Source organism: Saccopteryx bilineata, chromosome X (genome assembly GCF_036850765.1).
Source record: "Saccopteryx bilineata isolate mSacBil1 chromosome X, mSacBil1_pri_phased_curated, whole genome shotgun sequence".
Lineage (NCBI taxonomy): Eukaryota > Metazoa > Chordata > Mammalia > Chiroptera > Emballonuridae > Saccopteryx > Saccopteryx bilineata.
In genome coordinates this window covers 73,928,211-73,954,622 of record NC_089502.1, presented here as the reverse complement: position 1 = coordinate 73,954,622, position 26,412 = coordinate 73,928,211, and the positions used below count along the sequence as shown (strand labels likewise).

At 42.7% G+C, this 26,412-nt stretch overlaps 1 protein-coding gene and 1 pseudogene across 1 annotated transcript in view; both read left to right on the top strand.

The window, feature by feature from the left end:
- OPHN1 (oligophrenin 1) overlaps positions 1–26,412 on the top strand; it is a 332,026-nt gene that overhangs the window by 234,647 nt on the left and 70,967 nt on the right. Inside the window, exons 17-19 of the mRNA XM_066248964.1 lie at positions 4,978–5,036; positions 6,579–6,684; positions 25,809–25,968. Of these exons, the coding sequence (XP_066105061.1) occupies positions 4,978–5,036; positions 6,579–6,684; positions 25,809–25,968 (325 nt within the window). The remainder of the gene's footprint in view (positions 1–4,977; positions 5,037–6,578; positions 6,685–25,808; positions 25,969–26,412) is intronic.
- On the top strand, positions 12,636–13,126 carry LOC136316789 (transcription factor BTF3 pseudogene; annotated as a pseudogene).

Below are 26,412 nucleotides of genomic sequence, written 5' to 3'. Positions count from 1 at the left end.
GTACCATACTTCATGTGCTAAAATGTCTTCTTTCCACTATTGTACATTTTAGTCATTAAGGTAGATACCTAAGCTCTGGAGATACTGTTAATCCCAAATCGATTGGGTCCCAGATGATGCTGTTAAATGACCTCCTGCTCTGACCCCATCTTAGAACTTTATTTAAACATGAATTCTCTTTCCAGGGCTTTCTCTTGCATCTGCCAAATAAAAGAGATACTGTTGTTGTAGGCTTTATTCTGTGTTAGGCAATGTCCTACTTGCTTACACTGACAATATCATTGTTTTTTCTCACAGTAACTCTATATAGGGTATGTGGCACGAATACTCACTTTACAGATAAGGAAATTGAAGTGCACCCTGTCCCTTATTAAGTAATATACATGGTCACAGCTCATATTATTGAACCTAAATATTTCTGACTTGTGAGGCCTCAGGTATTGGAGTATTGTCTTCCTTTATTCTTTACTGACCACGATAGTGGCCTTCTTGGAGTTGTTTGGATAATTTATTAAATACAGAGAACAATTGACTATACAGTTTTCCAGGAAACTTGTAGTATTAAGAGTAGTGGGAAAAAAAAAAGAGTAGTGAAAGTAAATGATTCTGTCTGTAGCATTTTTGGCTCTGGCCGGTTGGCTCAGCAGTAGAGTGTCGGCCCGGTGTGTGGAAGTCCTGGGTTCGATTCTCGGCCAGGGCACACAGAGAAGCACCCATCTGCTTCTTCACTCATCCCCCTCTCCTTTCTCTCTGTCTCTTTCCTCCTGTCCCACAGCCATGGCTCCACTGGAGCAAAGTTGGCCTGGGTGCTGAGGAGGGCTCCATGGCCTCCGCCTCAGGTGTTAGAATGGCTCCGGTTGCTATGGAGCAATGGCCCAGATGGACAGATGTCCCCCCTGGTGGATATGCTGGTTGAATTCTGGTCGGGCACATGTGGGAGTCTGTCTCTCTGCTTCACCACTTCTCGCTCCAGAAAAATATAAAAAAATAAAAAAAGTGAAATACATTTTTTCAAAGTTTTATAGCTTCAGTTTCTTGCCACATTTCATCTTCTCCAGCTTGTCCCTCAATAAACAGTGTGGCCCTTTTGAAAGATGGGAAGATCGAGCCTGAAAGTGTGAGTCGGTAGCACCCCCAATAAGAGATATTAGTCCTTAAGGCTCTTATTTATGGGCCTTTAATATGCACTCAGCAGTCAACACCCATAAGATTTCTCAAAGATATCAGTATTTTCAGAGTGGGTCTCCTGTTTTCTAGGTACCTAACTTCACCCCTTACCTTCAGCACTGCCATAAAAATACTCTAAAATCTATCCCTTCTCTGCCTTGTATCTTTACAGTGACAGAAGAGATTTAAATGTTTCCCTTCCTCTTTTTTTTTTTACAGTGACAGAGAGAGAGAGAGAGAGAATCAGAGAGAGGGATAGATAGGGACAGATGGACAGGAACAGAGAGAGATGAGAAGCATCAATCATTAGTTTTTCGTTGCGACACCTTAGTTGTTCATTGATTGCTTTCTCATATGCGCCTTGACCTTGGGGCTGCAGCAGACCAAGTAACTCCTTGCTCGAGCCAGCAACCTTGGGTTCAAGCTTGTGAGCTTTGCTGAAACCAAATGAGCCCGCATTCAAGCTGGCAACCTCGGGGTCTTGAACCTGGGTCCTCCACATCCCAGTCCAATGCTCTATCCACTGTGCCACCACCTGGTCAGGCTGCCTTGTATCTGTAACATCTTTCATTCAACTAGCTTTATCCTCTCATCATGTAAATATGCTTGGGCAGTGCACATCTCTTTGACCATGTGTCTTCTTTCATTAATTCAATCCACCATTCACTAGATCATTCAGTAAACATGTCTGAGAGCCTACTCTAAGTATAGTAGAGTGTTAGGCAGTAAGCATACAGCTGTGAGTAGATATGGCCACTGACCTTAAATGGTTATAAAACAGTGAGGTAGGCAGACAAAAAACAAATAACTATACAGATATAACAAACTATAATCCATGCTCTAAAGGAGAGGTAAAAGGTACTGTGAAGGCAAGTAACAGGAAGACCCGATATTTTCTGGTTCTTTGTTTGAACTGAGGTTTGAATTATAGCTTAGAGTCAACTGTGGGAGGTTGTCTTAGACAGAGAGAACTGAACATGCAGAGGCCTGAAGCAAGAGGGAGTAAGACCCCATCAAGAAACTCCGTGGGCCTGTAGAGGTGGCACAGAAAGTGTAGAGAGGGAGAGAAGGCAAGGCCTTCTAGCACATTTTAAGAATTGGGTTCTAGATTTATGTTAAAAGGAATGGGAATGCACGGGGGGGGGGAAATAAGTTTACAGTTGTGAGTATGCGAAAGAGAATTGATTCTTTTATTAGTATTTATTAATTATTGTATATTTTCCATATGAATACCAGTAAACCTACTTTAGCCAAGCCCTGTTTTAAGCAGGACATTACATGATGAGATTTGTATTTGAAAAAAATATACTGAGTCATATTAGAGGGGGGCAAAATAGATATAGGTAGAAACTAATGAGCAAGGAATTGCTATGGTACAGGAAGGACACTGTGCTTCTTGATGGACTGGGGGTGGTAGTGGAGATGAGTAGAAATAAGCATATTCAAGAGATTTAACTATGTGATTGTCTAACCACTATGGTGTATACCTGAAACTAACTCAAAGTAATATTGAATCTAAACTAATTGAACAAAATTAAAAAGGAGATTATGGGGTAAAACTGGATATTACGATGTGGGAGAGGAAGATAAAAGAATGATTTCTATGTTTCTGGCCCATACAAGCAAACAATGGTCATGCATTTATGGATTTGAGAAACACAAGAAAAATACTAAATTGGAGATGACAAATTGGGATGTCTTTGAAGACATCAGGACAAGGCCTTAAACAGGCAACTGAATGTGTGGGCAATACAGGGGAATGAACTCAGTGAAGAGTTCTGGGCTTGAAATTAAAAGTTGAGAATCATTGACAATGTAGAAGATAATTGGAGGCAGGAGCTTAGACAAAATTACCTAATAAAAGAGATACTTTACCCTCTTCCAAACCAAACTTAAGTACATGAAGCAATTCCCCTTCTTGTCTCTACTTTATCTCCCCAGTTACACTTGAACCCACTGCAGCTTGACTCCCGCCCTCTGTGCTCCATTGAAGCTGCTCTTGGCAAGGTCACCGTGACTCCCTCAATGCTGAGCACATCGGACAACAGTTGTCAGTCTTAACCTTATTTGAACTCTTTGTATCATTTGAAGCTGCTAACAAGCACTTTTTGAAACTTTGTCCTCTTTTGGATTCTGCTATAGCACTTACTTTGGATTTTGTCCCACCTCTGACCATTTTTTAGGAGTCCCATTCACTCATGAACTTTCTATCTGTTATTTCCCAGAGTTCTTCTCTATTCTTACTACACTGAAGGCAGGGAAAATTTAAATATCCACAGGGGACAGGACATGAAAATGAGTGTGAAATAGACTATTTTTATATTAAACATATTGCACATGGAACCTTTATTTGTGTAGCAATCCCTTTGTTTATATATAAACAGCAGTATTCTTTATGTCTACAAATAACCGTATAGGACCAATGTAGCTATATCTTCCAATTTTTTCAATAGAGGCATAAAATATGGATTTTTAAAATTTGAAATATCTCAATTTTTCTTATTCTGGTGGATGATTCAATTCTATTTTTTCTTTATATACTATTCTGGACAAATAAATGTTCGAAAGTCTTGTAGCTGTTGGCTGCCAGACAGCATTTCTTCTTGAGCAGTTGTATCTGTTGCCATGGCTCTAACAACTCGCCAAGGGTCATGATTTTTACAGCTACTTCTCAGACCCAGCTCACTCTGTCCCTTTTTCTAAAAGATATGCATCTCCTCTTCCCTTTGAATTAATTTCTGTTCTATCCAGTCACTTAAAGCAGATGACCTTCTTCCTCAGCAACATACGCAATTATTACATTTCTGTCTTTACTGTCTATCAATGACTCTCCTCACATTTTATTTCTGTCTAGTGCTACTCCTTTTATTTAGGCCTTTATTATTTCTCATTCAGATTGCTATAATAATCATAGTGGCAAGCAGCATAGCATAGTGATTATGAGCATGGGCTTGAGGCAGACTGCCTAGTTTTGCACTTACTAGCTGTGTGGTCTTGGATGATTTATTGGACTTCTCTGAACCACAGGTTACTCTTCTATTAAATAGAGATATTAGAATATCTACTTTATAAGGTTGTTATGAGGAGTAAATGAGTCTATGTATGTAAATCACTTAGAACAGTGAAAAGTTTGCTATTATTATTAATAATATTATTATTTTTAATGGATCACTTTCTTCCTCTGAGCCACCCACTACTTCCCTTTATTTTATCATCATGCTTGTCCCATTGCATGGCAGTTTTTGTATATGGCACTCTCCTCAAATATACTGTGAGCTACTTAGAGGTTTAGACTATGTCATATTTCTCTCTGTAGCTCCAATACTTGGCACACTGCCAGATACAAATAGGTGCTGAGTCTTTTTTTTTTTTTTGCTAAATAAATCTATTTGAGCCTTAGTTTCCTCCTCTATGTAATGGGGATTTGAAAAACTGCTACACCACACAGGATTGTTGGAAAAATTAAGTGGGAGGACAAAGGTGAAAGACACCAAGCAAACATCAAATTCTAGAGTGTAGGAGCACTCAGGGTGGGTCCACTTGGAGTTCTGCAGGATTTGTTTGTGCCTCTTTTCATTTTGAGGAATGAATTGAAGACCTTGGTCAAGGCGTCAGCCCATACTTCTCCAGGTCTTTGCTGACTTACTAGCAAATAAGATTCTCTGACCAAGTTTCAGGTCAGGAGAGAAGTGTATGTATTCACACAAAGCTGTAGGGCTCAGAGAGTTCAGCCTCACCACCCAAAGAACTGAGAGTCTGAGCCCTCGCTGATCCTTTCCCAAAGGAACTTACAGTCTTCATTAATTTCAGGAATCTTTCTGAACCTGTCATGACCTATAGACTACACAAAGAGCTGGTCTCTGCTGCCAGTAAGTATTCATGTCACTACTCAATTGTGTTGTCCTGGCTTCTTAATGTTTATAGCAATGAGCCTAGAAAACTGCTGGAAGGAAAGTAATTGAGGGAAGAAAACCAAAAATGTACACAGATTTTTATCCACTGCTAAGTGAAAGTATTGTCGCTTGCTGTCTAACTCAAGCTGTGTTATTTTTCATAAATCAATATTAGTTGAGTGGGTTGCAGAAATGTGGTTAACTTGTGGGATGTGACAGGTGTGAGGACTTCATTGATTGATTGTTCCTCTTCCATCAGAACAAGAACATTGACTCATGCTAGCAGGGGACAGTGCAGTGGTCCCATTACAGCTGCTGTTTCAGCTTGTTTCCAACATTTTGCCTTTTCAAATGCTTTTCCATTGTGTTGTGAGTCATTACTCCTAATCTGTTAGTGCTAGTGTCATGTTTTCTAGATGTTAGAACTGCAGGTGATGGTGGAGAGGTACATGGGAAGTAAGGCATATAGAATCATCCCAAAAGTTGGCAGCAGAAGAATCATTCAAAATTTTGGCTGATGCTCTTTTTTTTTTTTTGCATTTTTCTGAAGCTGGAAACAGGGAGAGACAGTCAGACAGACTCCCGCATGCGCCCGACCGGGATCCACCGGGCACGCCCACCAGGGGGCGACGCTCTGCCCACCAGGGGGCGATGCTCTGCCCATCCTGGGCGTCGCCATGTTGCGACCAGAGCCACTCTAGCACCTGGGGCAGAGGCCACAGAGCCATCTCCAGCGCCCGGGCCATCTTTGCTCCAATGGAGCCTTGGCTGCGGGAGGGGAAGAGAGAGACAGAGAGGAAGGCGCGGCGGAGGGGTGGAGAAGCAAATGGGCACTTCTCCTATGTGCCCTGGCCAGGAAGTGAACCCGGGTCCTCCCAGCTAGGCCGATGCTCTACCGCTGAGCCAACCGGCCAGGGCAGCTGATGCTCTTAAATGAGTATTTTTTCTTACTTTGACGTGACCGCTCTCCTGCATATCGTGCCTTGTGTGGTATGCAGGAAAGAGAGTCAGGGGACTTGTCCTCATAATGAATCTTTGTTGAGGCAAGATCCCTTTGATCTTTACTCCGAACCCTCTTGGTGATTTTCTTAGTAACCCAGAGGCAGGGGCATACTTTCCAGTACCACAAGGGTGGAGGGTGCTCAAGGATTTCCATCTGGAAACTTCCATGTGGAACGTTAGCAGCAGCCTTCTGTACCCAGAATTCTGACCGCCACTGAGACAGTCTTGTCTTCTCTTGTCATCTTTCTTCTATTTCTTCATCTTTCCAGGCCTGTTTGTTTGTTTTTCTCTCATTTTTGCCTTTTGTTCTGTCTTTTTTTTGTCTCAGAATCTTTGTATCATAGTATTATTTTTGCATCGTGTTTCTATGCCTGTTTTTCTCTGTGTTACTTTTCATCTTTATGACACCCTCTGTGTCTCTTATTGTTTATATTTGTCTTTGTGCATGTGTCTGAGAGAGAGTTTGCTTGATTCAATTCCCCAGAAGGTAAAATTATTTTCTCTGTTCTGTCTCAGAATCTGACAACCTGGATTATCGGCTGGGAGCTATTCATACTTTGGTTTATAAGCTACCAGAAAAGAACCGAGAGATGCTGGAACTTCTTATAAGGCACTTGGTCAAGTAAGTAGCTTCTGCAGTTTCATGAAATGTTCATATTAGAGGACTGGCCCACTTGGTAGCACTGCCAGAAAACTGCCTGTTATCTCTAAGTCCCAGCCCTAACAGGTTTCATCCTGGGCATGTAGAGGGATCTGTTAGGAAGTTGGTTTTGTCTGGGCTCTTGTCTGTATCCTCCCAGAATCACTGTGCATCTCATTTGAGGGATTGTCTCAGTTGAGGGATAACACCAGATAGAGTGGGCTGAGCACAGGCCTTGCTCTTAGATAAACCTGGTGTTGAATTCCAGCTCTACCACTTCTAAGCAACTCTGCTCTGAGTGCCAGGGGAAAGCTTGTTTGGCTGGTGTCCTGCTTCCCTTTGCTGGTATTGCTGTTTGCAGGGGAAATATTCACTTCAGATTTGGGGAGTGACTTGTCTCAGGGGTTAGGGTGGCTGTCTCTCAAAATGCTTCTCCCTATGCCTCCTAGATTACACTCTCTTCCTGCTACTCTGGTCCTCTTCTCTCTCCCCTTCCCCTGTAGTCCCGGGTGAGTGGTTGTGAGAGAGGTGTTCTGCGCAGTCCCTTTAAGCAGAACACCTGATTTCCTGGGTCTGAGAAATCAGTGTCTTTCTCACAAACAGTATCCTGAGTTGTTTCCAGCTAAATACTGTCCATATGCCTCTTCTAGGCTCTGGGGCTTCAGGCTGGGGCTTTGTTCCTGGAGCTCAGGACCCTCTCCTCTCTGCTAAACTCACTTCCTGCCACTCGAGTCTCTCCCGGCTGCCATTCGCTCCGGGGAGCTGGGGAGCCCTCTCCACGTTTCTGCTTTTCCTACCAGAAAAAGTGCGGTTTCTTCAGTGTTACTTGGTTGAGGAGTCCTCTTAGTTTAGCCCAAAGTTGGTTTTTCCAGATGATAGTTCTTAAAATTAGTTTGTAATTCACGTTGGTTCTGGGAGGTAGATGTTGGTACGTCTGCCTACTCCACCACCATCTTGTCTTCCTCTCTCTGGGTTTCTGAGATTAGCATTAGAGGAGAGCAGAGAGAGGGCACATGGAGGAGGCCAGGAGAAGCAGCCAAGATGGCAGAGTTTTGAAGAAGAAGCCAGTTTGTGCAGAGTTTGTGCAGAGAGAAGGAGATGGGGAACAGAGGTGAATAAGGCTATTGAGCTAGAAACCTTTGATTCTAGGAAACTCGGATAAGTCAGAAGCTTTGTGAGCAGTGAATGAGTGGGTTTTGGAGCACAGTGTGTTTTTTACTTGCCCGCCAGGTGCAAGCTAGGATTAAAGGTAATGCCTCACCAGTTCTTGGCTCTGTTGTTTCATTACCATCTGTCCGAATCTAATGTGAACCTGCATGGGCCAGGCAGCTGTGATGGTGGCCATGCCTACTGGCTTTCCAATTTTATAATGGTAAAGTTGAATTGAAAATGCCAATATGAACACCAGATTTCAAAACAAAGCAACAAAGCATTGTTATAAAGTACCACACCCCAGATTCTGAAAGACATTGTACCTCACTTCATCAAGTCCACATAGAGACACCCAGTCCAGATAAATTTTGAAGAATTTTATTAGAGGAGGAGATTTATTAATATGCCAGCTGCATATGGCTGATATGGGGCATCAGACCCAAATTATGCAGTCCCAAAAAATAGTTCAGGGTCTGTTTATATACTCTTAGTTATACATGGGAGGGGAAAAAACCTGACATCATGGCATAAGTTTATACCTTTTGTTTAGAGATACATACATTAGCTACATGCTTTCAGGAGGGGAGGGTTTGTTTCTGTAGGGACAAATGTCTGTAAATGGTTCATCAGTATAAGAAAAGATTTTAATTTAATCTTTTTCTTCCTGTACCTGGCTAACTATTAACCCTTCCTTTTCTGCATTTACAACACAATGCCATTGGCCATATTGGTTTTATGCTAATCACACAAGTATAGAGAGGTCATCCACAAAACCTCTCTGTATGCCCAGCCCAAATCAACAAAATGTTTTTTTAACTTCCTAAAATATTAATATTAATTTTGTAGCTGTTGGCTCCTTACAACAGCATGTGCATCAATTTTGAAGTCGTTCTTCCCCAGAAAGCAATGTGTAAGGTATTTTCCCTGCTGAGGAAGAAGGAAGGGCATAACCATGAAGTTTGGAATAATAAAAGCTTTATTTAGTACAGTGCTTCTCGGACGATGTTCCCTGGTCCCGGGGAAAGAGGCCAGGGAAGTTGCATGGATGAAACCGTGTGGGGAATAATTAAATGGTCTGTAAGGTGGTCGAGCTAATATGACGTGGTGAAATCTCACTGGCTGGCTGATAGTTGCTCTTTTCCAAAGGACTCCTGGGAAGTTTCTTTTGGCACGCATGATTGTGGGTGGTTCTAGCCAAGTTCCTGGGTCTGGTTTCTCATGTGACCTCCCAATGCCCACCAACCTTACATTCCGACCTTTTATGTTAAATAGGGGAGCCGCTATTCATCTGGCTACTTCCTGCTGGTTAGGGGCATCATGGGGAGGGGAGGTTGTAAGATGGTGACTTTGAGGGGAGTCGGAAGGAACATCTGTTTGACTGTGATTTGAGAAACTTCACGGATGCAGTTCTGTAAGGGTTTAAAAAAAGAGGAGCAGTAGGAGGATCTTCAGGGTCCAGCCTTTTGGTGAGCTGGAGATGGGTAGGGCCCAGTGGTTCTAACTTCCAGTGGTCCTGAATGGGGGCAAGCTTGAGGCAAAACTGCATGTCAAGAGTGGCATCGCCCTGGCCGGTTGGCTCAGCGGTAGAGCGTCGGCCTGGCGTGCGGGGGACCCGGGTTTGATTCCTGGCCAGGGCACATAGGAGAAGCGCCCATTTGCTTCTCCACCCCCACCCCCTCCTTCCTCTCTGTCTCCCTCTTCCCCTCCCGCAGCCAAGGCTCCATTGGAGCAAAGATGGCCCGGGCGCTGGGGATGGCTCCTTGGCCTCTGCCCCAGGCGCTAGAGTGGCTCTGGTCGCCGCAGAGCGACGCCCCAGAGGGGCAGAGCATCGCCCCCTGGTGGGCAGAGCATCACCCCCTGGTGGGCGTGCCGGGTGGATCCCGGTCAGGCGCATGTGGGAGTCTGTCTGACTGTCTATCCCCGTTTCCAGCTTCAGAAAAGTACAAAAAAAAAAAGAGTGGCATAAGAAGTGGAAAGGAAGGGGTCCCATCCACTCCCATAACTGAGACCCATGAGGGAACTAAAGGTCTAAAGTGTGATGGCATGTCCACAAGAAATGAGGGAACTAAAGGTCCAAAGTTAGCTCCCATGTCCACAAGAAATGAGATGGACTTACCCACTATTTGCAGCATTACCCTGGGTTTGGTGAGGGCGATGTGGGTCTCCGAGTCCAGGCCATGTCAGTTGTCCATGAGGTCTAGGAGTTTGAGCGATGGGCCCGCCTGGCTAGCTTGACTTTCTATTTGGATGGCTTGTCCTCCACATAGAGCCGCTGAGGTAAAGCCTGTTGCCCAGAAGGGGCAATCACTCCACCAGTGACCAAGCTGCTTGCAATTAGGGCAGGGCTTAGTGGGTGGTCTTGGGCAGGGGCACTGCCGGGACCAAGGATCCTCCTTGCCACATTTAAAGTAAGCTCCTAGTGGGTATCCTCTTTACAGCCCAGACTTGGGTCAGGCACCTCCTGTGCCTTGCTCCTGTTGCTCTGCTGGCCTCAGGGCTTCTACAAGAGCCTTGGTTTGGAGTGTCACCTTCTGCTTCATGCGGTCCTGATGAGTAACCTTGGCCTTTTTCTACTAGCTGCGACCATTAAAAACATTAAATGCCATGTTCACAGGTCCCAGATAGGGGTTTAGGGGTTGAGAATAAGAGGAGCGGGGCTTCTGGGGAGCCCAGCACCCAGATCCATCCAGAAATGCTGGAGCCAGAGGTAGGACAAGGGCAGGCCTTCCGCAAGAAGATCAGGGTTGGGATGTGGAGTCAAGGAGAACTACAAACCGGCATGAGGGTCAAGGCCATCAGAGGGAGGCCTGACGAGAGAGGGGCTTAAGAACACAGTGGAGAAAGGAGGGACTCCTGGCCAGCAGGGGAGGAGAAAGAGAGAATGGTATTTGCAAGTGAATGAGAAACAGAATCCTGTGAAGGAAGGGCAGGGGGTTCTTGGAGGGAAAAGCCCCGAGTGAAGAGGTCTGCAGAGGGACCAGAGAGGGGTCCCGAGGGAGGGGCACCCCTGGGGGTCAGGCAGGATGGGGAGAGAGTTAGGGGTTGGCAAAGGTGGAAAGATCAGGAGCAGAGGGTTTAGGTGAGGTTTCTCTGGCCAAAAAGGGCCTGCGCCATGTAGCAGATGGCACAGAGATTAGGACGGGAGCACATATACTCGAAGCCCTGAATATAAGGGATCACCAACCAGTTCCCAGCTTTTTTGGTGATAAATTGGTGAGGGTCTTAAAACCAAAAGTCCCTTCAGGAGGCTACCTAGTTCGATTATCCAGTGGGTTCTGTGGCCTGGCCACAGTGGAGAAGAAGAACATTTTCTTCTTCTTTAGGGAGGGAGAGATTTCGGATAAGGCAACTCCAGGAGTATTTTTGGATTAGGTTTAGATTCCTGTGCCCTTACGGCAGCCCTCAGTTCTCAGAGTGGTCAGAAATGAGAACTGGCATCCCGCAACTCAAGCTCTGGTCACTGGACAGTTAAGTAAAGTGGATGTGCTCGGGATGTCTCCACGGGCACACATGCACTCAGAACGGAACAGAAGAGGTCCCTGACGCACTGCAATTTCGGACAGGGAGTCTCGGTGGAAAGAACTGAGGGGAGTTTTGAGGCAGGGAACTTACCACACTATGTGCCGAAGTGGGTGGAAGGTCGAAGGTCCTGGTTCTTTCTCAGAAGGGAAGGGGAGAGGAGCAGTCCTTGTGGACTTCAACTCCTCCCGGGTCTCGGCACCAAATGTAAGGTATTTTTCCCTGCTGAGGAAGAAGGAAGGGGCCGGAGCCGCTAAGTGTGGAATAATAAAAGCTTTATTGAGTACAGAGTGCATCCCACCCAATGATGTTCCCTGGTCCCTGGGACACAGAGGCCAGGGAAGTCGCATAGGGTGACCTGCATGGGGGATATTTAAAGGGTCTCTAGGATGGTCGAGCTAACATGACGTGGTGAAATATCACTGGCTGACAGACAGTTGCTTTTTTTTCCAAAGGGCTCCTGGGTAGTTTCTTTTGGCATGCCTGGATATGGGCGGTTCTAGCCAAGTTCCCGGTCTGTGTTGCTCACGTGACTATCCCCCATTGCTGACCACCCCACACAATGGATACACATAATGCACTGCTCTTTGTTTAGAAATAACATTCTCTTCTTAAAAGTACCAAAGCCTTTTAGAGAAATGTCTGACGCCAGCCTGGGGACCAGGAAAATACAAGGATTGCTTTGGATCAAGCATACCTTTGTCAGCAGAGAACAGCTGAAGCACTAATAAGGGTTTGATATCATGGGAATGCAGGAACCTGCTTGAAAAGGCTGGCACCAACTACATCTGGGGTCAACTTGAACATCAAATATAATAAAAATTATATTTGATTATAACACTTTGAATAAATAAAATTTTATGGGAAGTAGGTAGAATAAGGAAAGCTCTTTATTAATGAAGAATGCCAGCAAATAAATGTGGGAGGAATGGTGGAATTAGAAAAATTGTTGCTTTGTAACCTCAGTGCCCTAGCTGTTTCAGGCATGGATCAAAACCAGTGGGTAAAGATTTCTCAGGAACAAGATGTTCACATAGTTTTAATGTATTACCCACAGATTACTAACTAATTACAAAGGGAAAAAATGTGTTTTTGCAGTGAAACTGTCTGGCAAACACCACTTTAATTAATTGATCACAGTTTGCATGGCTGAGCTTTCAACTTCCTTCCCTGCATAGATGTGCTTATTCTCTGCTGGTCTGCCCAATACCCCTTGAGTGTGAACCCTAGACCCCACGCAGCCCCATTTCCTCTCCAGAGAGATGAAAAAAGCTATTCTGAGCCTGGAGAAACTCACCCAACTGCAGACACAAGTGCACATTGGTGGAAGAGGGGCTGTCCACAGAAAGAAATAAGGTGTTTCACAGAACAGCGACAGCAGATGAACAAACAAAACACTTCAGTCCTCCTAAAAGAAGTTGGGGGTAAACAATTTCTCTGGTATTTAAGAATAAATATGTTCACAGCCCAAGGAACAGTGATCCACTTTAACACCCTGACGTTCAGGCATCTCTGGCAGCACTTTCCCCATCACCGCCATGCTGAGACAGAGCAGCTGACAGAAATGCTACCCAGCATCTCAAACCAGCATGGTGCAGACAGTCTAAGCAGTTTAAGGAAACAAGCTGAAGCTCTGCCCAAACCATCTGTGGATGGAAGAGCACCACTTGCTAATGGAGAGGAAGAGGATGATGATGAAGTTCCAGATCTTGTGGAGAATTTTAACGAGGCTTCCGAGAAAGAAGCAAACTGAATGGAGTCAACTTCTGAAGAAGAGAAACCTGAAGAAGTTACTGGGAGCTGCTATTTAAATTATGACTGTTTTTTCAAATTTTGTTCATGGATCTGATAAAATCTAGAACTCGACTATTTTTAAGCCCAAGCCCTTTAGACACTGTGGCTCGTTTGAGTATTTGCTTATACACAAATCATTCTTTGCAGCTAATTAAGCTGAAGAAGCCTGGGAATAAAGTTTGAAACAAACAAACAAAAAATTAGCATTTTTAATATTGGTACAAATTGTCCTTATGTGTCTCCAAATTGGATACAGTAAGAACACACAAGATAAACTGAAATATTTTTGCCAAAGAAGTTTAACCCAAACCAGATTAGCCTTTCCAGTTTACAGGAAATACAGGGTATAGAAAAAAACAGACTGTTTAGTATTCTAAAAGACACTGGTTTGGACTTTTCAAAAAAGTCAATATCCAGTGTCTACAATTTGCTTATCTTAGCTTGGTCATGTGGGGAGATACATAAATAAGAGAGAATGGCTTCCCTTGCTCTTATGAATAATAATGATGGTTTTTTGATATTAGGCTGCTATTACTGTGGAGTAGGTATTGTGGTAGATACTTTACATTAGGATCTCATTTAATCCAAACAGCCATCAGAACTAAGTATAATAATTATTAAGAAACTAAAGAAACAGAAACAAATACAGGGTGTGAACTTTGATTGGATCTAGATTTGAAAAATCCTACTATAAAAATTTCTTTGCATGACACTTCAGAAAATTTGTATATGGAGTAGAATAGATATTAGATTATATGGAGCTATTATATATTTTCATAAGTGTGGAAATGTTATTGTAGTTTTGTAAGACAGCAGGCTTGTTCTTTGGAGATGAATGCTGGGGTATTTAAGGTTGAAGGTATTTACTTTTTTTTTAATAATTTTATTTTTTTTAATGGGGTGACATCAATAAATCAGGATACATATATTCAAAGATAACAAGTCCAGGTTATCTTGTCGTTCAATTATGTTGCATACCCACCACCCAAAGTCAGATTGTCCTCTGTCACCTTCTATCTTGTTTTCTTTGTGCCCCTCCCCCTCCCCCTCTCCCTCTCCCATTCCCCCCTCCCCCCCGTAACCACCACACTCTTATCAATGTCTCTTAGTTTCACTATTATGTCCCACCTACGTATGGAATAATACAGTTCCTGTTTTTTTCTGATTTACTTATTTCACTTCGAATAATGTTATCAAGATCCCACCATTTTGCTGTAAATGTTCCGATGTCATCATTTCTTATGGCTGAGTAGTATTCCATAGTGTATATGTGCCACATCTTCTTTATCCAGTCATCTATTGATGGGCTTTTTGGTTGTTTCCATGTCCTGGCCACTGTGAACAATGCTGCAATAAACATGGGGCTGCATGTGTCTTTACGTATCAATGTTTCTGAGTTTTGGGGATATATACCCAGTAGAGGGATTGCTGGGTCATAAGGTAGTTCTATTTTCAGTTTTTTGAGGAACCACCATACTTTCTTCCATAATGGTTGTACTACTTTACATTCCCACCAACAGTGTATGAGGGTTCCTTTTTCTCCACAGCCTCTCCAACATTTGGTATTACCTGACTTGCTAATAACAGCTAATCGAACAGGTGTGAGGTGGTATCTCATTGCCGTTTTGATTTGCATTTCTCTAATAGCTAAAGAAGATGAGCATCTTTTCATATATCTGTTGGCCATTTGTATTTCTTCCTGGGAGAAGTGTCTATTCATATGAAGGTATTTACTTTTAAAGCATTCCGAGAAAAGAAAGCAAAGCAAAATGTTAATTAGTAAATGTTAATTCTTGAATTCAGGTACATGTATAGACAGTCTGAGTGTTCATAATACCATTCTTTCAATTTTTTGTGTGTGTTTGAAAACCTTTAAAATCAAAAGTTGTAGGGAAAATGCAAATAAAAAGTGGGCTTAATTCCAATAGAGAAATTTACTCAGAAGAAAATTCATGTGCTTTTAAAATTCGCATAATTATCCCTCCTACCAAGCACTGCTTTTGCAACTTAGGTGGTAAGTATTGACACCTTTGTAGTGTGTTCCACTGCCAGCCCAGTTTCTAGGCTAATAATAGGCAGACACAGACATCCTGCAGTTCATTTGCGGTTTCCTATCATCTATTTCTTTTTGCTTGGTACTTATAGCTTCCATTAATCAGAGGTAGGAGAATGCTACAGGTCACCTTCCCTATGGTCTCACTACCTGTGGAATATTACAGTGGAAACAAGCCTCAGACTTCATTCTGCCTCTCAGACAGTATTTATCAACAGAAGACACAAAACTGGTTTTACAACCTGTTCTGTAAATTCAACGAAGTCCCAGCTCTCTTTTCTTGCATAAAAGGTTTATCAATTAAACCTTCCATGCAATATGCAGTATATTATAGCCTGTAAAGCCAGAAGCCAGGGCCACTATCACAGCAGCCTGACCCATGCAGGTTCGCATTGGATTCGGACAGTCGGTAAAGAAACAATGGAGCCAAAAACTGATGGGCCATTATCTTTAATCCTAGCTTGCACCCGGCGGGCAAGTAAAAACACACACTGGGCTCCAAAACCCACTCAGATTCAGTGCTCACAAAGCTACTGACTTATCCGAGTTTCCTAGAATCAAAGGTTTCTAGCTCACCAGACTTATTCACCTCTGTTCCCCATCTCCTTCCTTCTCCCTGCACAAACTCTGCACAAACTGGCTTCTCACTCAACACTCCGCCATCTTGGCTGCTTCTCCTGGCCTCCTCCATGTGGCCTTTCTCTGCTCTCCTCTCTACTCTCTCCTCTAATGATAATCTCAGGAACCAAGAGAGCAAGCTCCCGTTCTGCCCCCATTTTATAGTGTAGAAATCAAAACCTTTAATCCAATATACAAAACATGGAAGTCTCTAATACAAAGTCACCTATCTGGGGCATGATGGGATTGCACCACCCCACATCAAAAAGGGTGGGAAAGGCTTAGTTCTAAAACCAAGCCCCAGGCTACAAGGATTTTGCCTGCCCACAGCCCGCCCCCAATACACATTAATATCACCTGGGTGACGGCCTCCACGTGGGCAGTGCCATCTTTAACAAAGTGAGCATAATATATTTTATCTGCCCAACATAGCCACACAATTGGAATCAGGCAATAAAATCATATGATCTACTCTGGTCAAGATGTGTGCGTTGGTAAATACAGTACTCAAATCGTCCCACAACCACGTCAGAATTACAACTAAACTACAGAACAACTATCATTCAGGACTCCCTGAAATCTAGCTGAAAGAAAGTCCTACTACTAGGGATTTAAAGAAGAAGCGACTGGTAGGAGGGGCAGAGACAGGAACAGGCTGGTCCTACAACCATGTGTGTGTGGCAATTTAAAATCGGGAGGGATATCTCAGCTGCAGAGGTTCCCCCTGTTGAGCAAGGGGCCCCAGCCCCACACCAGACCCCTCAGCCCAGGGTTCCAGAACCAGGAAGAGAAGTCCCCATAACTTCTGGCTGTAAAAACCAGCAGGGATTGAAGCTGAGTGAGACGGAGGATTGATGGAGTCCTGGTCAGCTCCTTTTAAAGGGCCCATGCACAGGGACTTACTCAGACTCACTCCCTCTGAGCTCTAGTACTGGGGCAGCAGCTAGAAATGAACCAGGAATATACAGGGGAGAAGTGGATTGTCAGGCATTAGGCCAAGAGCTGGGGAGAAGGCAGCTTTCTGCCAGAAAAAAAGTGCTAGCAGAAGCTATTGTTTCTTTTCTGAGACCCTCCCCTACAGAGCTGGCAGTTGGGCACCATATCTGAGTTTCTATCAACCTGGCTCACATTGTTCGTCCCACCCTGATGAGTCCCTGCAACCCTGCTCCACCCAACTTGTGGGCCCACCCAAGCCATTTTCAGTAGCTTTTAAATACAAATGGCCTATCTTGGCTTATGCTTTGGAATTTCTTAAAATCTCTCAAACAAGCAGCTTCTGGCCTCTGCATACTCCATACCTCTTGCTAAGTGGGCCCAGCACTAGCAGCAGCTGGCCTTGGTTCACAGCTTGGCCTCTCCTGGATACCTCCAAGCCTAGCACACGTAGCAGCCACCTGCATATTGCTTGGTAGCTTGTGCTGGGTAGTCCTAGGCAGAACACAGGCAGTAGCTGACCTTGCACCTCCTGGGAGGTCCCAGAGCCAGTGCACCTGGTGGGCAAGTTCAGACCACACCAGAGTATGACTCTACCACTTCAAAGGGTGGACTCATGGGTATTAATGCCTCACTGAAGAAAGTCCCACTCTCTTGGGTCAACTCCTACACAGCAGCCCCTCTGTTGAGGTTGCAGCCAGTGTGCAAAGTTGATCAGCCTGGGGATCAGTCCTTCCCAGTGACAACAACAATCAAGGCTCAACTACAACAGGACAGTTCACACAGCCCACACAGTGGCACACCTGCAACACCCAGCTATGTTGACTAGGTAGGCTATGCCACTGAGCCCTACAGGGCATCTATAAGGCACAAGGTCATTCTGCCAAATCTGGGTATTATGTCCATCCACACGTTAGACCAATGCTCTACCACTGAGCCAACCAGCCAGAAAACATTTGCATATTTTACCAAAATGACATTATATTTTTATTTACCTTTTTTTTATTTTTCTAAATTTAATTTATGACGAGACATTGGTTCACAAAACTATACAGGTTTTAAGTGTACAAATCAGCAAAACATCATCTGCAAACTGCATTGTGGCCCATCGCTACCAGCAAAGTCTCTTTCTGTCCCTGTTTCCTCCACTTTGCCCACATCTACCCATCCTTCATTCCCCTTTCCTCTATCTCCACACTCTTGTCTGTGTCTGTTTTATATAGAAATATATAATAGTATATATATACACATATACATATATATTTTTTTGATGAATCCCCTCACCTTCCTTAACCCAACCTCTCACCCCTACCCCCGACAGCTGTCAGTCTGTTCCATGCATCCATGTCTCTGTTTCTATTTTTAGCTTAACAATTTCCACCTTCCCAGACTGTTAACATTTTTCTAGTTACCTCAAAAATGATCTATATAGGTGTTTTTTCCAAACTAAGACTCCGTATAGGGCCACACATTCTATCTACTTTTTATCTTTTTCATTTTTTGATCTAGCACAGTTTCTCTCTTATGACTTTGGCTTGTTTGATAAAGCTATGTGGTTTTTTTTTTCTTTTTTTTCTTTTTTTTCATTTTTCTGAAGCTGGAAACAAGGAGAGACAGTCAGACAGACTCCCGCATGCGCCCGACCGGTATCCATCCGGCACGCCCACCGGGGCGAAGCTCTGCCCACCAGGGAGCGATGCTCTGCCCATCCTGGGCATTGCCATGTTGCAACCAGAGCCACTCTAGCGCCTGGGGCAGAGGCCACAGAGCCATCCCCAGCGCCCGGGCCATCTTTGTTCCAATGGAGCCTTGGCTGTGGGAGGGGAAGAGAGAGACAGAGAGGAAAGCGCAGCGGAGGGGTGGAGAAGCAAATGGGCGCTTCTCCTGTGTGCCCTGGCCGGGAATCGAACCCGGGTCCTCCACACACTAGGCCAAAGCTCTACCGCTGAGCCAACCGGCCAGGGCGATAAAGCTATGTTTAAAGATTGTATGGATTCAAGTTAACTACTCTTTGGATAGAATACACGATGATGTTGTGTGTTTTACACAGAATCACATATGGAGATGCATGATATTGGTTGATACCCCTTACTGGTTTTAAGATTGACCATTGCTCTATTCTTTAAACATGTGTATGCAAGTTTGGTATTGAATACACAATATTTCCTGTCAATCCATATATCTTGGCACATCTAAACAATGAGAAATAATTTTACCACCAGTCATGCTAATTAACAAAGCCACCGGTGTTGATTGGAGATGAAGTTAGCTGACCTTATGTTAACTTCTGCTAGGGTATGTATGCATGAAAACTACCAAGCCCATATTTTAAATGTCATCAATTCTAAGGGGCACTTTTCTGTTTCTATTTGTAGCCTGAATTCAGTATGCATCTTAGAATCAGTGGTTTCTTAAAATCACTGTTGTCAGGAGTGTTTTTGATGTCATTATCATAACCTTCACATGCGTGAACTTGGTAATAGCTACTCACATCATAGTCATTTTGGTTAACTTATGTTCATTGTTGTTTTTTATTTAAAATGTCTTAAAAATATTACATAGTGATTTGAAAATAAAATGATTTTTCTTTCTCAGTGTACAGGAAATAATGGAGTGGTTGCAATTGATGGCATTGATGAAATTCAGGACATTGTACTTGCTGTGTTGAAGTATTTCAAGTTAGTGATTACAGATCATGTCACACCAGGAGAAGAAACCAAAGATATCTGTCCCTAAGAGCACAGCACCAGTGTGATCAATACACTCTCAATCTCCATTAGTATCTTGACCTTTCAAAAATGTTTTATTATGCAAGATTTCAAGTATATACAAAAATGGAAGGAATAGCCTAGGAATTATCTCCTATATATAAAATATATAAAAATATAGTTATATATATTTTTTATTTTTCAGTTGCAGCTGACATACAATATTATATCAGTTTCAGGTGGACAACATAGTGAGTAGACATTTATATAACTTACAAAGTGAGCACCCCATGATCCTTGCACCTCCCTGGCACCACACACAGTTATGACAATATTATTACCTGTGTTCCTCAGGCTGGACTTTACATTCCCATAACTGTTTGTATAACTGGTGATTTGTACATCTCAATCCCTTCTCCTTTTTGTCACAAAAAATTAAAATAGATGAACAAAAGAAACAGAAACAAAATTATAGATACAGAGAACAGCTTAATGGTTAGTAGGTAGGGGGCCAGGGGGGTGGAGGAAAAGTCTGTGATGTTCTTCACACGCCCATCATGCTTCACACGCCCATCATGCAGCGTGGACAGTTAGCAGTATGTGGCCGGTCTAGTTCCATCTGGATCAGCTATTTCTACTCCTACATTATTTTGAAGCAACTTCAAAATATATTTATTCATTCATAATTATTACAGTATATATACTGAAAAAGTAAAAGTTCTTTGTGCAGACAAACAATATAATGATCACATCTAGAAATAAATTTATTTTATAAATTAAATGCATTATTTATACTTTAATATCAAATATTCTATTTCAGATTTTCAGTAATCTAAAGTATATCATGTATTTTTCTTTAAATTAGGATCCGAATAACATCCACACATAGTAATCAGTTGAAATGCTTTTTGAAGCCTGTTTAATCTGTAACACAAATCAGCAAATGTTTTCCGCTGATAATTAGGGCAGATTTTAGGCTACGTGAGCTCTATGCACTTGGGCATGACAGCTCAGTTCTTCCTTTGTGAATGTGTGAGTGAATGGACATCATTGTGCTGCAAGAAAATTTTATCTTATTTACAAAAACAGTTGGAAGGTTGGACTTGGCCTCAAAGTCATAGCTTGGTTACTCCCTGAGCTATAGCAGTAGCTCTCAAACTCTTGTGTGTATCAGAATCACTTGAAGGGCTGAAAAACCACACAGAGGCCACGCTTGATGAAATACAGGCTAAGGCCTCTTTGTTTTTACTATGTTCCAATCTATAAGTTTTCCATTCATCTCCTTTTTTCTTGTAATTTTTGTGATAAAGAAAATAAGTCATTTGTCTTCTAAGGTTTACCATAGTTAGATCAAGAGGCTTGCTTTGATTCTAGTTCTTTTTTATTCTGGGGGGAGATTTTGTTTGTTTGTTTTCTTGTATAGAGTGGAAGGCCAAACATACTTACTAGATGGTTCTGTTCTCTTCCAAGAGTAGACACATAATGTGTGGCTGTCTTTCCCCTCCCCCTATTATTTTCTTTGTTTTAGAAAATTTTTATTTATTGATTTTTTAGTGAGAAAGAAAAGGGAGAAGAGAGACACACACACACACAGAGAGAGAGAGAGAGAGAGAGAGAGAGAGAGAGACCAGGAATCAAACTGGCAACCTTTGTGCTTTGTGACGATACTCCAACTAACTATCCGGCTAGCCTTCCCTGCATTATTTTCAAGAGAAGGACTTAGAGTCAATGAAAGGTAGAGCCAGAAGGCTCTTTATATCATCACCTAAAGACCTTCTCCTTTTACAGATGAGGAAACACATACCTAGGGATAGGAAAAATGGCCAAAGTGGACCCTGGCCGGTTGGCTCAGCGGTAGAGTGTCGGCCTGGTGTGCGGGGAACCCGGGTTCGATTCCCAGCCAGGGCACACAGGAGAGGCGCCCATTTGCTTCTCCACCCCCCCTCCTTCCTCTCTGTCTCTCTCTTCCCCTCCCGCAGCCAAGGCTCCACTGGAGCAGGGATGGCCTGGGCGCTGGGGATGGCTCCTTGGCCGCTGCCCCAGGCGCTGGAGTGGCTCTGGTCGTGGCAGAGCAACGCCCTGGAGGGGCAGAGCATCGCCCCCTGGTGGGCAGAGCGTCGCCCCTGGTGGACGTGCCGGGTGGATCCTGGTCGGGCGCATGCGGGAGTCTGTCTGACTGTCTCTCCCCGTTTCCAGCTTCAGAAAAATACCAAAAAAAAAAAAAAAAAAAAATGGCCAAAGTCACACAGCACATTAATGATGGCACTGATTTTAATGAATTTATTTATTTTATTTTTATTATTTACTGAGGTATAGCTGACAAATAAAAATTGTATATATTTAAGGTGTACAACCTGATGTTTGGTGTGGATATACATTGTGAAAGAATCACTACAAACAAGGCTAAATGATATCTCTATTACCTCACATAGTTACCATTTTCTTTCCTTCTTAATTTTGTGATGAGACTACTTCAGATGTACCTTAGTAAATTTTAAATATGCAATACAGTACTGTTGTTAACTCTATTCACAATTGCTGTACATTAGATTTCCAGAATTTACTTAACTTACATAGCTGAAACTTTGTACCTCTTGACATTACCTTCCCATTTTCCCCATCCTCTCAGCCCATTGCAGCCACCATTCTACCCTGTATTTCTGAGAGTTTGACTATTTTAGATTCCACATATAAGTGAAATCATGCAGTATTTGTCTTTCTGTGTCTGCTTATTTCACTTAGCATAATGTCCTCCAGGTTCATCTACGCTGTTGCCAATGGCAGGATTTCCTTGTATTTTAAGGCTGATTAATATTTCCTTGTGTTTATATATTTATTTATATGCCCACCTGTGGACATTTAGGTTGTTTCCCTATCTTGGCTATTGAGAGTCGTATTGCAATAAACATGGGTGTGTAGATATCTTTTTGCGATTCTAATTTCATTTGCTTTGGATATATACCCACAAGTTGGATTGCTGGATCATAAGGGTAGTTCTAATTATAGATATTTTAATATATGAGCTCTGAGCTGAACATTTAATCAAAATTATTTTTTCCTAAACTGAAGGTTTTTACAACCTCCATCTGATACAGATTCCTTTGTTTTAAATGTCAATATTTAAGAAGTTGTATTCATTTTCTCTAGTTCATGTGGACTATGTAGAATTTTATATTTCTTTGCTGTCACATCATATCACAAGGTTCTAACTAAATCACTACTCACAATCCCCCCCTTTTTTTGTTTTATCCATCTTCTTAACCCACAGTTTGGAGTATAACTTATGCCTCTTAATGATTTTCAGAATGTAACTTAAGTAGACACTTCTCCAACGAGGACATGTAGAAGGTCAATAGATGTATGAAAAGATGCCCAACTCAGACTCTCCTTGTACGTCTCTGGCACTACGCACCCATAATGCTTTGGGAGAAATTTTAAGAATGACTGCAACACAAGCTGAGGCTGGCTGCCACTGGCAGAGCCCACAGCTGTGTGTGACCTGGGTAGGGTTTGGCCTCGGTGTGATCAGGGTGGGGCTAGTGTGGCTCCCCATGCTAATGCCTTGTGGGTCAGTGATTGACACAGAAAATTTGACATTGCCTTGTGAGTCAGTGGTCGACACAGAAAATTTGGTATTCATAGGTGATATAGGAGAGGAACTCTCACATGGACTTTGGTGGCTGTCCCCCTAGCCCCGTTCTTGAAGCTACACAATTCAGCCTCACCCTGTATGACACCGGCACCCTTCCAGACATTGTCTCTTTGTCGGAGTCCATAGTGAATGCCTTTGAGCAAGATTTTCTTTGCTGTTTTTTTTTTTAATTGGATATCTGGGTTCCAGCGGCCTTTTGTCTCACTGAGGCACATATTTAATCCCTGCTGACTTTCAGAGCCAGATTTTATGTAGGCTCCTCTTCTCAGCACTGGAGCTCTAGGCTGGGGAGCCTGGATTAGGGTTGAGACCCCTTCCTCATCAGATGAGTCCTCTGAAGCTGAGATAGTCCTCAGGATTCCCTGTCACCAAATGTGGATGAGGGGTCAGTCCACTTTGCATCTCTACCTCTCCTGTCTGTGTCTTTATAGCCTCAATTGTACAACTTCTGTTCAGGTATTTCTAGATATTTGTCCAGTTTGATTTTCTGTAATTTAATTGTAATTTTGATGTAGTTGTGGGAGGAGGTGAGTCTGACTTCTATCTGCTCTGACATTTTGGATGGGTTTTGAAAATTAGTATTTGTCATGGGCTGTCTCATCTCCTCACTTCCCTACCCCTGCAGCTATTTTGACCAAAGGACAGCACATATTTTGCGTGGGCCTCCAGTACTATTTGAAATAGAGGCACTCATTTTAAATAATGAATTGGTACCTGCTGGATGCCACACACTCACACTTGGATGTTTTTTACCATCTAGTAAGAGAGGCAGGTCATAAACAGCAAATTGCAATATACTCCATTTGCCAGTGTGTCTGTTAGTCAAGTGAGGACAGTGGGTCGGGGTGTCCTTGAAGACAGTATCAGGTAAAGTGAATCTCAGTTGATAAAAACACATTCTTTAGATCTAGACGAAGGGGGACATTCTAAGCAGAGCAAATGGCATGAGCAAAGACATGGAAGTCTAAAACATGCCTCAGCCAGAAAGTCTGACCTCAGCAATGTGGGATATCAAGTGTCTGAGGTCAGCAGTGCCTAAACGGAGAGTCCTGGGGAGGTAAGAATAAGAGCTGATACTTCTAATGAATTATTTCCAGGATACCATGCCAAAGCCATTTAGTTCTATTCAACATCCCTCTGAGGTCAATACTATTTTTGCAAGTAGGAAAACTGAAGCCCAGAAAGTTTAGGTCACCAAGAGTCACTGTTGCACAGCTAATGAGCCACCCATGTCAGCTTCAGAGTCCAAGCTGGCATTGGGATTAGAAATAGATGTCAAGTTACAAGTGGCCTTAACTTCTACTTTCATGAAAGTTTGTTCTGTCCTATAAAAAACAGGACACCAGTAAAGGGAATTTAACTGAGGAGGAAGGATCAGAAAATTTGGGACTGAAGGCCCTCCTGTAATTAGACTGTTTATAACTTTAGGCAAATATTTTTTCCTTCTTTGGACTCCTTTTTTTTTCATGTGTAAAATGAGGACAGTGATAAAAGGCTAACCTTAAGGATCCCTTTCAGCTCCTTGAGTGTTTGCTTCTCTAACTTGGGATAGGGAAGGGCCTGGATTCCTAACTGGTGGGGCTGGTAGACTCTCTATGTCATGTTTTCTTCTTTATATATATTACATCTCTTGCCTGGAATGCCATATTACTTCCCTCCTTTCTTTCCAAATACTTTCTAACTATAGAACCCCACAATCTACTTCTTTATTCTTCTATAGTGGTACTAAGTTAGCTAGGTCTCACTTTTTAAAAAATTGAGTGTATTGGGGCAATACTGGTTAACATAACCATGCAGGTTTCAGGTGTTCAATTCTATAACACATCTCTGTAGTCCCCATTATGTGTCCACCCCCCCAAGTCAAGTCTTCTCAAAAGTTAAAAATGGAACTGCTTTATGACCCAGCAGTTTCACTTCTGGATGTATACCCAAAGAACCCCCCCCCCAAAACAAACAAACAAACAAAGAAACAAAAAAACGAATTTGAAAGACTACATATATACCTATGTTCACTGCAGCATTATTTACAATAGCCAAGCTTTGGAAGCTGTCCAAGTGCCCCTCAGTAAGTAGATGAGTGGATAAAAAGAAGCCGTAGTATATTTACACAGTCGAATACTACACGGCCATAAAAAAGAAGAAAATCTTATCTTTTGTGACAGCATGAATGGACCTGGAGAGTATTTTGCTAATGAAATAAGCCAGGCAAAAAAGAAGACAAGTATTGTATGATTTCACTCATAGGTGGAATCTAATGAACAAAATGAACTAACAAGCAGAATAGATACAGACTCACACAGAGAGAGCATGCTGACAGCTATTGGTGTGAGGAATGTGTGAAAGGGTATGGAGGGATTGAGAAAAAAAGGACAAAAAAATAAAAAGAGAGAGAAAGAGAAAGACTCATAGTCACAGACAACAGTGTGGTGATTATTGGGGGGGAGGTTGGAGAAGTATATGGGGGTGATAAATGGTGATGGACAAAGGCTATGTCTCACTTTGGCCCTTAATTATATAATGTCTTATATTCTTTCTTTCTTTTGTAATGTTTTCTTGCCATTTGGGGTTTCTCCTTCTCTTTTACATTTTATTTTCACTTCTTATATCCACTAACAGTCTTAATTGCATGGGGGTCTTGGAGAGAATCTTGTTAATCATTTTCTCTCTCTTTCGGCAGTGTGTGTGGGCACAGCAAAGAGAATTTTATGACTCCCTCCAACATGGCGGTGATATTTGGTCCCACGCTGATGAGAGCTCAGGAGGATACTGTGGCTGCCATGATGAACATCAAATTCCAGAACATTGTGGTAGAAATCCTCATTGAGCACTTTGTCAAGGTATGTATTTACTGTACTTGCCATCAGTCTTCTAAACATGTAACACTTTCCATCACCACCTTTCAGAGCTGTGTCTCCCTTCCTGGCTCAAGCTGATAGTGGAAGGAAATTCCACTGTGGCACAATGACATTTAATAGCACTTCTGCCCTGATGTAAGTCACTCAGCAAATACTGCTTTATTATATAAGTATCTCATTATCAGGCACCATGCTTGCTGGTCCAGAAGTAGGAAAATATCACTGTCTGTGACTACAAGAGTCTAGCAGTGTAATATAGTGGTAGCTATGTAAACAAAGGCAATTGAGGACTGTAAAGTGGTGTGTGTGCAGGAAAACCATGAGACACCAGTACCTAGATTTCCTTAAACCCTTCTCATTCTGAAATAATTTAAGGTGGTGTATTTTATATGATACATAAAATATGAGGTAAGGCCCTGGCCGGTT